We start from the raw sequence: 12,363 nt of genomic DNA on the forward strand, positions 1-12,363 counted from the left end.
CAGAACTCTACAACTTAAGCGTATTCTTCCTGTCCAAATTAGCTACGGAAAAGAATGATGAGTTTCTTACCAACTAGTTTCTCTCCTCCCTGGGCTCAACACTGAACAATATTTTGCAGCTTACCTTGCCACGAGGTGTGGTCATGTGATGAGTTCCAGCCAACAGGCTCTGAACAGAATTCACGTGTACCACTTCCAGTCCTGCCTCCTAGTAAATTTCAACGAACAGTGCTTATTCCTCATCTGCCCATTAAGCGCAGAGGACTCTGACGTTCTGGACACAAAAGATGGACGGGGTTTGGGTCCCTGAATGACGTCACAGAAAGCTGCTTATTTTCGACTGCACCAGAAAAAAGTAAACTTCCATGGTAAGCCACCAAGCTTTGGGATCTTACCTATTAGAGTGGCTAGTGCTACTCAACTAATACATTAGCATATATTCAAATACGTTGTTTGAGCAACAATAAAGAGTTAAAATTTCAAAATCAAAAAAGTCTATTTTAATTAAGGATCACAACAGGTGAAAGAGGAAATGTCTTTAGGAAGTGAATCAAAACATACATAATTGCAGTCCAAAAAAGTGTTTAATCCTAGTCCTAGTGATTAAGGACATTAACAAAAACAATAAAACAGGATGGAACAGGGTAAACATTCCAGAAGAAACACAGACTTTCAAGCCAGAAAGAAACATTGGCAAATTCCAAGCTCTGGTCTTGGCTCGTGTTGTAAACTCGAGCAGTTTGATTAACCTTTCTCAGAAACTGTTTCCTCATCTATAAAATGAGGGATTAGGAAATTTAGCTGACAAGATTTTATAAAGACTTTATACACACACACACACACAAACCCACACACTATAGAAGACCTACTATCTGATACCTAAGAGGAACTCAATAGGGGCGCCTGGGTGGCGCAGTCGGTTAAGCGTCCGACTTTAGCCAGGTCACGATCTCGCGGTGTGAGTTCGAGCCCCGCGTCGGGCTCTGGGCTGATGGCTCAGAGCCTGGAGCCTGTTTCCGATTCTGTGTCTCCCTCTCTCTCTGCCCCTCCCCCGTTCATGCTCTGTCTCTCTCTGTCCCAAAAATGAATAAACGTTGAAAAAAAAAATTAAAAAAAAAAATAAGAGGAACTCAATAAATAATAGCTATTATCACTAAGTGTTTACTAATACATACAAGTATGACCAATAATATTTTTCAAATATTAACCTTTTATACTGGTGACTTAGGCAAGTGCTAATCCAACAGAATGTAAATTCTGAAGACTCTTGGTTTTGAGTTTCAAAAGCCTAATGCCTGGTAAAAGACGAAAGATTTGGAAGGAAAAAGAAAAGGTGATGAAATGAAGGATTTCCCTACTCGTACACTAGAAAAAAATCCCGCTGGTTATGGGAAGGGAGGAAAGGGGCATTACACGGGAAATAAAAAAAAAAAATCACTATGGATGTGTGTCCCTGGAGGGGAGGTAGGGAGAGTGAAGGAAAGAAATCCAGGGAGATCCAAGAGAATCAGAGAGCAGAGGTGAACTGGGCCTCATTCCTGAGGAGAGCCTCTGAGGGTAACAGAAGGAGAGTAGTTTTCCCTTCTGCTTCCTCTACTCTTCCAGACCCCATGCACAGGCACTCCGAATTCTTCTGTATAAAGAAGAGTCCAGGCGATGTCTAGGCAGATGGGCCTTAAACAACCTCCCAAGGCTCTCGCCCGTCCCGGCACGGCAGGAGGAACGGTACAATGATTTCTGCTGTTACACGGTGAGAGGATCACAGTAACAGGGGGGCGTCCAGATATGAGAGTGCCACCGCAGAAGGGAACGGATGACGGTCCAGGAAGCAACTGCCTGCTTGGACCAACGACCAAGAATGCAAGGGAGAGACTGACATCGCCATGGACGCTAGCCCAGAGAGATGACAACCAAGGAGCAAACGTTCTGTCACACCATGCTCACCACGCCCACCACTCCATGCTTCGCATCTACATAAGCCTGGATTCATGAAAAATTTATTTCCTCGATTCCATGGAATTGTGTTCAGTTATTGAAAGATAACACTATGAAATGAAAAATCTTAGCACAAGAGGTATAACTTACAACCGTTTGGCACTATTTTGATGAACGCAACAGAGGCAAATCGACTTCCAAGTCATTACTGAAACTTTTTCATACATCGGAAGTTGCCCACGCTTGTTAAAAGACTTACTTCGATCAGTAATGATGGTTCTAGCCTCTTGATTGCTGGTCTTGTTTTTCAAATTCTGGGCGGCGGTAATGAGTTCTTCCAACTGGGGGCGCCTCTGTTCCAAATCCTGCAGTGTTGCCTGAAGGAAAAAGCTTAACTTAATATTGAGGTTCACCAGCATTGCGCATACCTTTTATGTAATACAAAGTAAAGTGCAATTTTCCAACCAACCAAAGCACTTCTGGAAATAAAAAAAAAATATGTTACTGGATATAAATCTCTAGTGTATAAGGCTTTATAGAGAACACTTTAACAGGAAATGTGTTTCATTCTTAGCCACCAAAAATATTACAGATGAAAATCTTGATTACAGACTTGCTTCACTATTTAAGAGCTTAGATGGAGTCATTTCAGAGTACCTGGGTTCACTTAAACCAGTGCATGAGTGCCACAACCAAGAAATGTAATTTTTTGACTTATGACAGATAGCTATTTATACTTGTAATCTCATTTTGTGCAGTGTCAAAATTAAAGTGTATATCTTAGAAACGGAAAAAGCACAGAAGTGATCCGAGAGACGTAACTGATTTAACTTCTTTGTACCTGAGCTTCCTCACCTACGAGAAGGGGACGCAATAAGCTAAGTCAGTCCTTCCCCAACGTTGCCTTCGATGAGAATCACCTGATTCCTGCGCCTCACCACCCACATTCTCCCCCACCATGAACAAATGAGTAGGGAGGAGGGCTTGGAAAATGCCTTTTTAACAAATTCTCTACTTAATTCTTACGACGAGGCAAGTTTGGAAAGCATCAGACTAGAAGGTAGTAGTCATATTCTGTATTAGCCATTACTTTAATACTGCTTTAGGTAAAAGTACCAGCAGAATAAAGCCAAGAAATAGGTGTGTGTGTGTGTGTGTGTGTGTGTGTGTGTGTGTGTATGGATGTGTGTATTTATAGGTAGCCACGTTAATCACGTTAAGAAATTCCCCCCTCCCACCACTGTCCGTCTACTGTCTCTGTCAACTCACCCTCCCTGCACTAAAGGGCCCATGTCCCAGCGATATTTACATAGAAGCTTGGGAAAAATAAGACTTCTTGCTTGTTCTCTTTCTAAAATGGAATACATTTTATTTTAATTTGGGAAGGCATAACGAATATTTGTTATTAGTTGATAACCCGTACGTGACAGATGTTTTACACACAATCTCGCGTTTTTATTCTCCTAATAACCACGCAGGAGGCCAATGAAAGTGAATAGATGAAACGTGGTGGAGATAGTAATGTTTAGGAAACTTAGTTATCTGCCATGCCCTTTGACTACTGCCGATTTTCTAAGGATTTTTGGGTTCAGAAAGGCCGAGTTTCGATCGTTTGTGCGGTGTTTCTTTTGTGAACTGGTAGGGACACAGGCCTCGTGATTTCAGCGCAATTGCTTTCGGTAGTATTAAAATAATTGCAAGGACTTATCCAAACATTACGCATCTATTTTGCGCATTTTCCCCTCTCTGTGTTGAAAAATTGGAGGGGCTAACTTTTAACCAATTTTCCACATTTGTAAGCTGTGATTGCTCAGAAGAAAAATCCAATTTTCAGGTTTCTAACTTTTATGGTTTCTTTACACAAAAGGGTGTTTGAAATATGGAACAAATTGCCAAAGACAGCTATTGAAGTAAGTGGCATAAGTCAGTTGGAGAGCACTGAACAAATTTTAAAGTAGGAACCATATAGTTGTGGACAGATTTTATGAAATAAGATGTTTTCCAGGGTTAGAATGTTAAACTCTGGTCATCTGTGACACAGCACGCTTAAAAGGTACTTCGGAATTCCTGACTCTTAAGTATTTAACACATTCAAATAGATGCTTTAAAAACAGACTTACCCAGAAACCTCAGATAAAGTCAAATATTTCCCTCAAATTTAACCAAGAACTCTATATAATACAGGTAGCAAAGTACACAAATTTTTATCTATGGAGATAACACAGGGCACGAACGGATTAGGTAGGCTTTGTGCAATTAAAAATTTTTTTTTAACGTTTTATTTATTTTTGAGACAGAGGGAGACACAGCATGAACGGGGGAGGGGCAGAGAGAGAGGGAGACACAGAATCGGAAACAGGCTCCAGGCTCTGAGCCATCAGCCCAGAGCCTGACGCGGGGCTCGAACTCATGGACCGCGAGATCATGACCTGAGCTCAAGTCGGACGCCCAACAGACTGAGCCACCCAGGCGCCCCGGCTTTGTGCAATTTAAATGCAAATTTGTGTTTTTTGATACTTGGACATTTTTACACAACCAAGAGTATCTTTACCGTCATTTTCATTTGTTTTAATATTAATTCACCCTCAAACAGCCAAGCTATTCTTTGCTTTTCTTTTGCATGTATTTCCCAAGGTTGGCTTTACTTTTCTCCTTCTTTTAGGATCACAAAGTTCGTTTAAGAAGTACGTTGTAGAAGTAACCTGATCAACTTTAATCTAAATTAAACCTGACCACAGTGAACAGCTTTTACTGCTGAAATTAGCACGCATGTCAATTTAGACTTAACACAAGCCATTTTCCTCTCTAATGAACAAAATAGGTCTCAGGGTATTGTGAAACCTGTTCTCTAGTTGGGTGATTCTCTAATTCTGCTGACAGACACATGCTTTGTAAGCACCTGAGAAGATTATTAATGACATCCTTTGAAGCAGCCTCCTTAAAAACCTACAGAGATTCACAGCTGTAATAAAACTATTCATTTCTAAAGAATTTCAAAACAAAATCGTAACTCTTTATCCCACTCTTTGGTCAATACATACAAAGGTTCATTTCTAAAAAGAAATTGCACAATAATAATATATATTGCTATGGGATTTATCAGACACTAATATACTCATTAAATAGTGGTTTCTTAGTAGAGCACAATGGGAATTTTCTCCTTTGATTCTCTTTCCAGAAATAAAGGAAAGGATTTGAATATGGCATATTTAAATATTTTTTCCATTAAGATATTATAAAAACAGTGACCGAAAGGCTTTCTTGCTAATGAACAGCACACACACACTCAGTGAAAAGAATAATTCTTTTTTTCTTTTCATTTGGTTTCCTTTTGAGTGTATTGTATTTGCTATTATAATTTCTCTTACCTGACAACGTGGTTTTATAATCTCCTAACTTTTCAAATAGAATGACCTTCGTCTCTATTCCACTGAGCCACCCACAGATGGGAGAACACCTTAGATCTAATCATTACTCCAATTACCCACCTTCAAAATACCCCTCGATGAAATTCTGTTCTTTGCCTCCCCATCTGGTACTCTCACCAGATGCTTCTCTCTGAGAAACACTCTTTCTACTCTAATCCTCATCCTCAAATGACCTCTAGGCCTCTTCTATTTATTGTTCAGTTTCCTCATTCTAGCTGTAGTGGTCCATATTTGTCATGCTAAAACATGTCATTTCAGATAGGAGCCCGGATATTCATTACACATATAACTTACATGAACAAGACTAAAACCATGACATGCTTAACAGTACCTAAGCATGGTAATTGAGCATGTCTACACAGATTCTATCATTCTGGAAGAAACAAACACAAGGGAAGGAAGGAATCGATGTTATTCTAAGGAGTCATAAGCCAGCTACTGGGCTTTACTAAAAACAGCTTACCCCTTGGAGATGAGAATTCATCATGGATTCCACTAGCTGAGCAAAGATGGAAGAAAAAAAAAATCTTCAAACACAAAGTGAATCAGAAGTCGTTAATCCTACTAAGTCCCCCCAGGGTTGAAGGAAGTGGTTATAAATAGCAATCCTATGAAAAGGGGAGTTAAACAATGAAACTATACATACTCTAAGTAGGTCATTCTGAGCTCTTAGAAAGAATTATACTTTGTTATTGTACTTGGTAAAATAGAATTCTACCTAATACTCAAGCAGAAAACTCTATGGTTTAGTTGAATAGTTAATATTTACATGTTTAAAAAAAGACCTGAACAATAAACTCTTCATATGTTTAATATTTCTACAAAAATCAATAGTCTTCACATATGTATACTTAGAACAAAGGCCCGTGGTGATTTTCAGTTGTTGCCTTTTTCAGAAAATAAACATGACTTAAACTTACACATAAGGTAAAGATGTAGACCTTATATTCTTTCATTTATAATTTTCAAAAATTAACATCGAGGATGGACAAGGTGAAATAGTCTATTGAACCACTGTATGTATGGGGGAAAAAAAAGCATATAAGGCAGGTAGGGCCTAAACCGCAGCCTTTCTAGTAACTCAAAGAGTTTTACCTGTGAGGATGCTAATCCTATGCCTAGCTTTCCACTGCCTCACTGAGCACCTTCCGGCTTCTTCTCTGGCATGTGTTGCCTCTCCAAATAGGTTGGCCAAAACCAAAGCCATCTTTTTTAGTAGGCTTCATGTCCAGTGCAAGTCCCAACGTGGGGCTTAAATTCATGACCCTAACATCAAGACCTGAGTTGAGATCCAGTCGGACACTTGACCGAATGAGCCACCCAGGCACCCACGGATCTGTCATTACTGTGCCTCCAGTCCCTCACTTCTCTTTTACATTTAAAATTTTTTTTTTCAAAGTTTATTCATTTTTGGGACAGAGAGAGAGACAGAACATGAACGGGGGAGGGGCAAAGAGAGAGGGAGACACAGAATCGGAAACAGGCTCCAGGCTCCGAGCCATCAGCCCAGAGCCCGACGCGGGGCTCGGACTCCCGGACCGCGAGATCGTGACCTGGCCGAAGTCGGACGCCCAACCGACTGCGCCACCCAGGCACCCCTCTCTTTTACATTTTAAACTGGCCTGGGTATTTTCCTACTTGGTAGAACTTGTTTATGTTTCTGAACGTTCTACCTCCATCTCTTCATGTTCTTCATGTTCTTCATGAACACCTTCTAATTGTGGTTAGCCTTTTGTCCTCCATTCATTCAAGAAATACTTTTTTTAAAAAGCGTTTTATTTTTACATACTTTAAAACTTAAGGAAAAATTGCAGGAATGGTCAAAGAACTCCCATGTATCCTTCACCCAGACTCACCAATTGTTAACATTTGGCCTCATTGCATTTATAACTTATCATTCTATCTCTCTCTGTGGATATAATTACATATGTACATATAATAGATACTGTTTTCTGAAGCACCGGTGAATCATCTGCAGCTTTACCCTTTGATATTCCAGTGCTTAATTCTTAAGAAAAAAAGGCATTCTCTTACATAACTTCAGCTCAATTTCAAAGTCAGAAAATACACTATGGCTTTAGTTCTATAATCTAATCCACATTCTTTATTCATAGTTTGACAATCACCCCATTAATTGCCTTTCATTTACCGGTCCAGACTCATGCATTGCATTTAGTTGTCAAATCTTTTTAGCCTCCTTTAACCTCAAAAAGTTGTTTGCCTTTCTTTGAGCGTCATACCATTGACTGTTTCGAAGGCCAGTTATTTTGCAGAATGCCCCCCAATTTGGGTTTCAGCAAATAATTTTTAGGACTTATGTCAGGCTTTGACCCAGGCACAGGTGATACAGAAGCAAAGGAGGAAAAAATTATTATTCTCAAGGAGAAAACAAACTAGTAGTTAAGACAGGCAGTAAATAAGCAATTACAATAGGCTGAGGCGAGTATTATGGTAGGGAAAGCACGAGGAGTTATCAAAGCATATAGGAGAGCTATCTAATAAAATTTAGGGGTTAAGGAGGGTCTTCTGAATGAAGTGGAACTTACATCGTCTTCAGCCCTTCTTTGTTTAAATTTTACAAACTTTTTTTTAATTATCTCTAAGACTCCTTTATTATTATTATTTTTTAAAAAGTTTATTTATTTTTGAGAGAGGGACAGAGTGCGAGCAGGGAAGGAGCAGAGAGAGAGTGAGACAGAATCTGAAGCAGCTTCAGGCTATGAGCTGTCACCACAGAGCCGGACGTGGGGCGTGAACCCAGACACCATCAGATCAAGACCTGAGCCGAAGTCAGACGCTTAACCGACTGAGCCACCCAGGCCTCCCTAAGACTCCTTTTTTTTTTTTTAATAAAACTTTTTTTTTAAGCTTTATTTGGGTGAGTTTGACAAATAGAAATTGTGTATAATGGTATAACTCGATATCTTGATATATGTATATACACTGTGAAATAATCACCACACTCAGTATAGTCATCATCTCTCAGTTACTTTTGTGTGCGTGTGACGAGAACATTTGAGATCTACCCTTCTAGCAAATTTCAAGTTTACGGTACATTAACTACAGTTACAATAATGTATAGCAGATCTCTAGAACTTACTCATCTGAAAACTGAAGGTTTGTACCCAGTGATCAGCACTGCCCCATTTCCCCCACTTCCCAGCCCCTGGCAACCATCATTCCACTCTGTTTCCCTGAGTTCACCTTTTTCTAGATTCCAAATATAAGTAAGATCACACGGTACTGGTCTTTCTGTGTCTGGCTTATTTCACTCCGTATAGTGTTGTCCAAGTTCATCTATGTTATCACAAATGGCAGGATTTCCCTCTTTCTTCGGGCGGAATGATATCCCAGTGAATATATATACATATACCATATTTTCTTTATCCATTCAGCTGCTGACAGACATTTAAGTTGTTTCCATATCTTGGCTATTGGGAACAATGCTGCAATACACATAGCACCACCGATATCTCCTTGAGATCCTGACTTCGTTCCCTTTGGATATATACCCAGAAGTGGCATTGCTGCACCATATGGGGAGCTCTATTGGTAATTTTTTGAGGAACCTCAATGTTGTTTCCCATAGTGGCTGCACCAATTTCTATTCCCACCAACAGTGTACAAGGGTTCCCTCTTCTCCACACCCTCACCAACGCCGTAATCGCTCCTCTTTTTGGAAACAGCCCTTGCAACATGTGTGAGGTAATGCCTCACTGTGGTTTCGGTTTGTATTTCTCTGCTGATCAGTGATGGTGAACCCCTTCTCGTGTACTTCTTGGCCACTTGGATGCCTTCTTTGGAAAAATGTTTACTGAGGTCTTCCGCCCATTTTTGATTCTGATTATTTGGTTTTCTGCTATTGAGTTTCAGGAGGTTCTTCTTACGTATTTTAAATCTTAACCCTGTATCGGATACATGATTGGCAAATATTTTCTCCCATTTTGTAGGTCACCTTTCATTCTGTTGATTTTTTTCCCTTTGCTGTGCAGAAGCTATTTTTTTTTTAATTTAATGCACTCTCACTAGTGTATTTTTGCTTTTATTGTCGGCGATTCTGGTGTCATTATCCAAAAAATCATTTCGCAGACTAACGTCAAGAAGCTTTTCCTGTGTTTTCTTCCAGGAGTTTTATGTTTACAGGTCTTTAAATACCACTGCTGCTAATACCCACTGTGGTGGCCATGACGATGTGCAAGCCTTTTACGACTGGGACCTAACTGACTGAGGAACCCAGCTGCTGCCTTTGGAAACCCATCACTACACTGAAGAGAAGCCAAATCTCCCGCAGACTGTTCCCACCAATGACTGAATGTGATAGCAATACTGAAGCGGAGCCTTTTTTGGGAGACATCGGGCTCCTGTGGCTGATTTGGGCTCAGCGACTCCCCAACAGCTTTGCTTAGACTGCACACTGGGATGCTTCTGCACAGCCTTCTCTCCCTCTTTCTTTCATCTGGGGTCAGGCTTGCATTTTAATGTAATGGCTCTCCCACCTTCTCTCACTTCCTCCCCATGTCCTTGCACAAAGATATCTCCTCAAATAAAATCATTTCCTTTTTAATCCTGTCTTGGGATATTTAATCTCAAGCCCCAACTACTATACCCACTTTTGCTCTTTTAGACCCTAAACTTCTCATCAACTCTTCAGATCTACGTAACATGGTGATTCCATGATATTACCACCAAGATGTATAACTCACAATTTCTGAACATTACCAATATCCCTTTTAAGATTCAAGTGAATTAGTATTTCAAAAGCACCTCTATTAAAAACCACAGCTACTTTTTTTTTTAAAAGGAATATGCCCCTTACTTTCAGTGAGCCTAGAATTGAACTGGTAGATAAAAGAATGATTTAGATGTGTTACATTGTGATGGTGAGGTTCTATTCTACACACGTAGCTCAAGAATACTAGGTTATCAAAGCAAGCCGCCAAAATTCCTTTATGCATAACAAACACTAGAGTTCCTGGAAAACATTTGTAAAAGGAATTTTTTGGCAAGTTTTCAGACTCTGGAGGATAGCAAAGTTAAGAAAAAAGTATTCCATTGGATAGGCAGATATCTCAATCAGGGCTGGCTTCATGGGTCCCGTACTTGGTTTACCGTGGTGCTGCGGCCATCTTGAAGTTCTTTATCATTTTTGTTAACAAAGGGTCCTTCATTTTCATGTTGAACTGGGTCCCACAATTTATGCAGCCAATCCTGGCCTCAACCCTGAAGTTAGCAGAGAATAAAAGTTGTGATGGGAAGGCTGCACTTTAACACAAATTATATTACGTCCATCAGATGCCTCTTGTTTGGTTCCTGAGAACTTACTCTAAGTTTCTTTAAGTATCAACCAGGAAGCTAAAAGATCCATGTTTGGGGGAAAATCTCTTCTGGTCAGGAAATGCAGAACAAAACAACTGGCCGTTGTCTGAGATGGGACCCTGTCAGCACCAATGGTTACTGGACAAGCAAAGTCTTTGTGATTGTGGGAGAAGTAAAGCAAGGAACATATAGAGAAAGTGGTAAATCATCTAAGAATTTGGGATTAGAAGGGTAAACTGTCGTCCTGGCAATAATAATGGCTGTGGGGGATCTCAAATTCCATTTACAGTTTTAGCTAGTTATTAGTTGTTTCCAAGGCTAGCGTGGCTTTGAAAAATACATGAGAAACAATTAGTAATTCATTCCATGAACAGTTACTAACCTGCAAATATATGCAAAGCACTTGGCTAATAGACATAGACAAATAAACCTTGACCTCTTTCTTTAAGGAACTCATAATCTAGCCAAAAATAAAGAACTCATCGACAATTAATAGAGTGATTAATTAATTAATCAACAATTAATACAATTCCTAACAACAGTAAGAGTTGTTTATTAAGCATTTACTATGTGCCAGAATAGTCTGCCAGAGTCCACAGAGAATGGACTCTGGAGTCAGGCTGCCTGGGTTGGAATCCTGGCTGCCCTTCACTTGGATGATTATTTTCAGCAAGTTACTTAACCGTTCTCTTCTTCATTTCTACCACTGTAAAATGAGGATCATAAGAATATCTATCCCTTAAGTTTGTTATGAGGATAAATAGGGCTCCTGTTTATAAAATGCTTGGAATGCTTTCTGTTGCATAAGAGCCATAAAAGCGCTCAATAAAAAAAATAACCAATTCAATCATCATAATACTCTGATAGGTACTGTCACCTCCATTTTACAGACGAGGAAAATGGAAGAAAAAGGAGTTAAGCAATTTGTCCAGGACCACACACGCTACGTGTCAGAACTTCTAACATAGGACATGTGGTCCCAGAGTCCACACACTTAACGAGCTATGTAGGATATAGTTACAAAGTACGTATGCTGTAGTATAATAGAGTATATTACAGGATAGCATAGTATGGTTTAATTATCGCACAGATGAGATTAAATGGGACAGGAACATGAAATGGGAACACAAAAGGGGAAATCAGTGATTTCAGTAATTCACTTAGTACCGAATCAGTGAGGGTACCTGCAATGAACAAATGACCCATCCAAACTGGGATGGGGAGACTTTCCTCAAGGCTGGAAAAGCTAAGTGGAGGGTGCCGTTAAGAGAGTCTGAGACGTAGCTGCAGGGAGAGGACCTCTTGACATGGGCTGAGGCTGTAAAGGGGCCTAACGATCACCTGACTCGCCCTCCTCTCTCCGTCTGCACCACCAGTGCCTCCCACTAGAAGCGCACGGTCACTGGGTAAGCAAGCTTACCGCTGCTCATATTATTTGGCCTCCCAGGGTGCAACAGGAAGTTAGACAGTATATCGGAGAAAAGGTCTAGCAGAAGCACCAAAGTAAATGGCGAAGACAGAAACGGCCACTGAAAGGAATCAGTTTGGGGAATGATCACACATGGGAATTTTGAGGAAAGACTTCATAGAAAGGATGGTGCTGTGGTTGAACCTTGGAAGATATGGCTAGGTCATGAGGAGGGCTGTATAAGGGAAAGAGGGGCGCCTGGGTGGCTCAGGTGGT

General features: G+C 40.2%; 1 protein-coding gene across 8 annotated transcripts in view; it reads right to left on the minus strand.

Annotated features, from left to right (window-relative positions):
• DMD (dystrophin) overlaps positions 1-12,363 on the minus strand; it is a 2,018,590-nt gene that overhangs the window by 578,968 nt on the left and 1,427,259 nt on the right. For 6 of the 8 annotated variants that reach the window (XM_043570319.1, XM_043570321.1, XM_043570317.1 and 3 more), the window contains one exon: positions 2,195-2,312. In XM_043570319.1, the coding sequence (XP_043426254.1) occupies positions 2,195-2,312 (118 nt within the window). Of the gene's footprint in view, positions 1-2,194; positions 2,313-5,826; positions 5,863-12,363 lie in introns of all 8 variants that reach the window. The other 2 variants (XM_043570316.1, XM_043570322.1) reach the window with 1 other exon arrangement.

Source organism: Prionailurus bengalensis, chromosome X (assembly GCF_016509475.1).
Source record: "Prionailurus bengalensis isolate Pbe53 chromosome X, Fcat_Pben_1.1_paternal_pri, whole genome shotgun sequence".
NCBI classification, from domain to species: domain Eukaryota; kingdom Metazoa; phylum Chordata; class Mammalia; order Carnivora; family Felidae; genus Prionailurus; species Prionailurus bengalensis.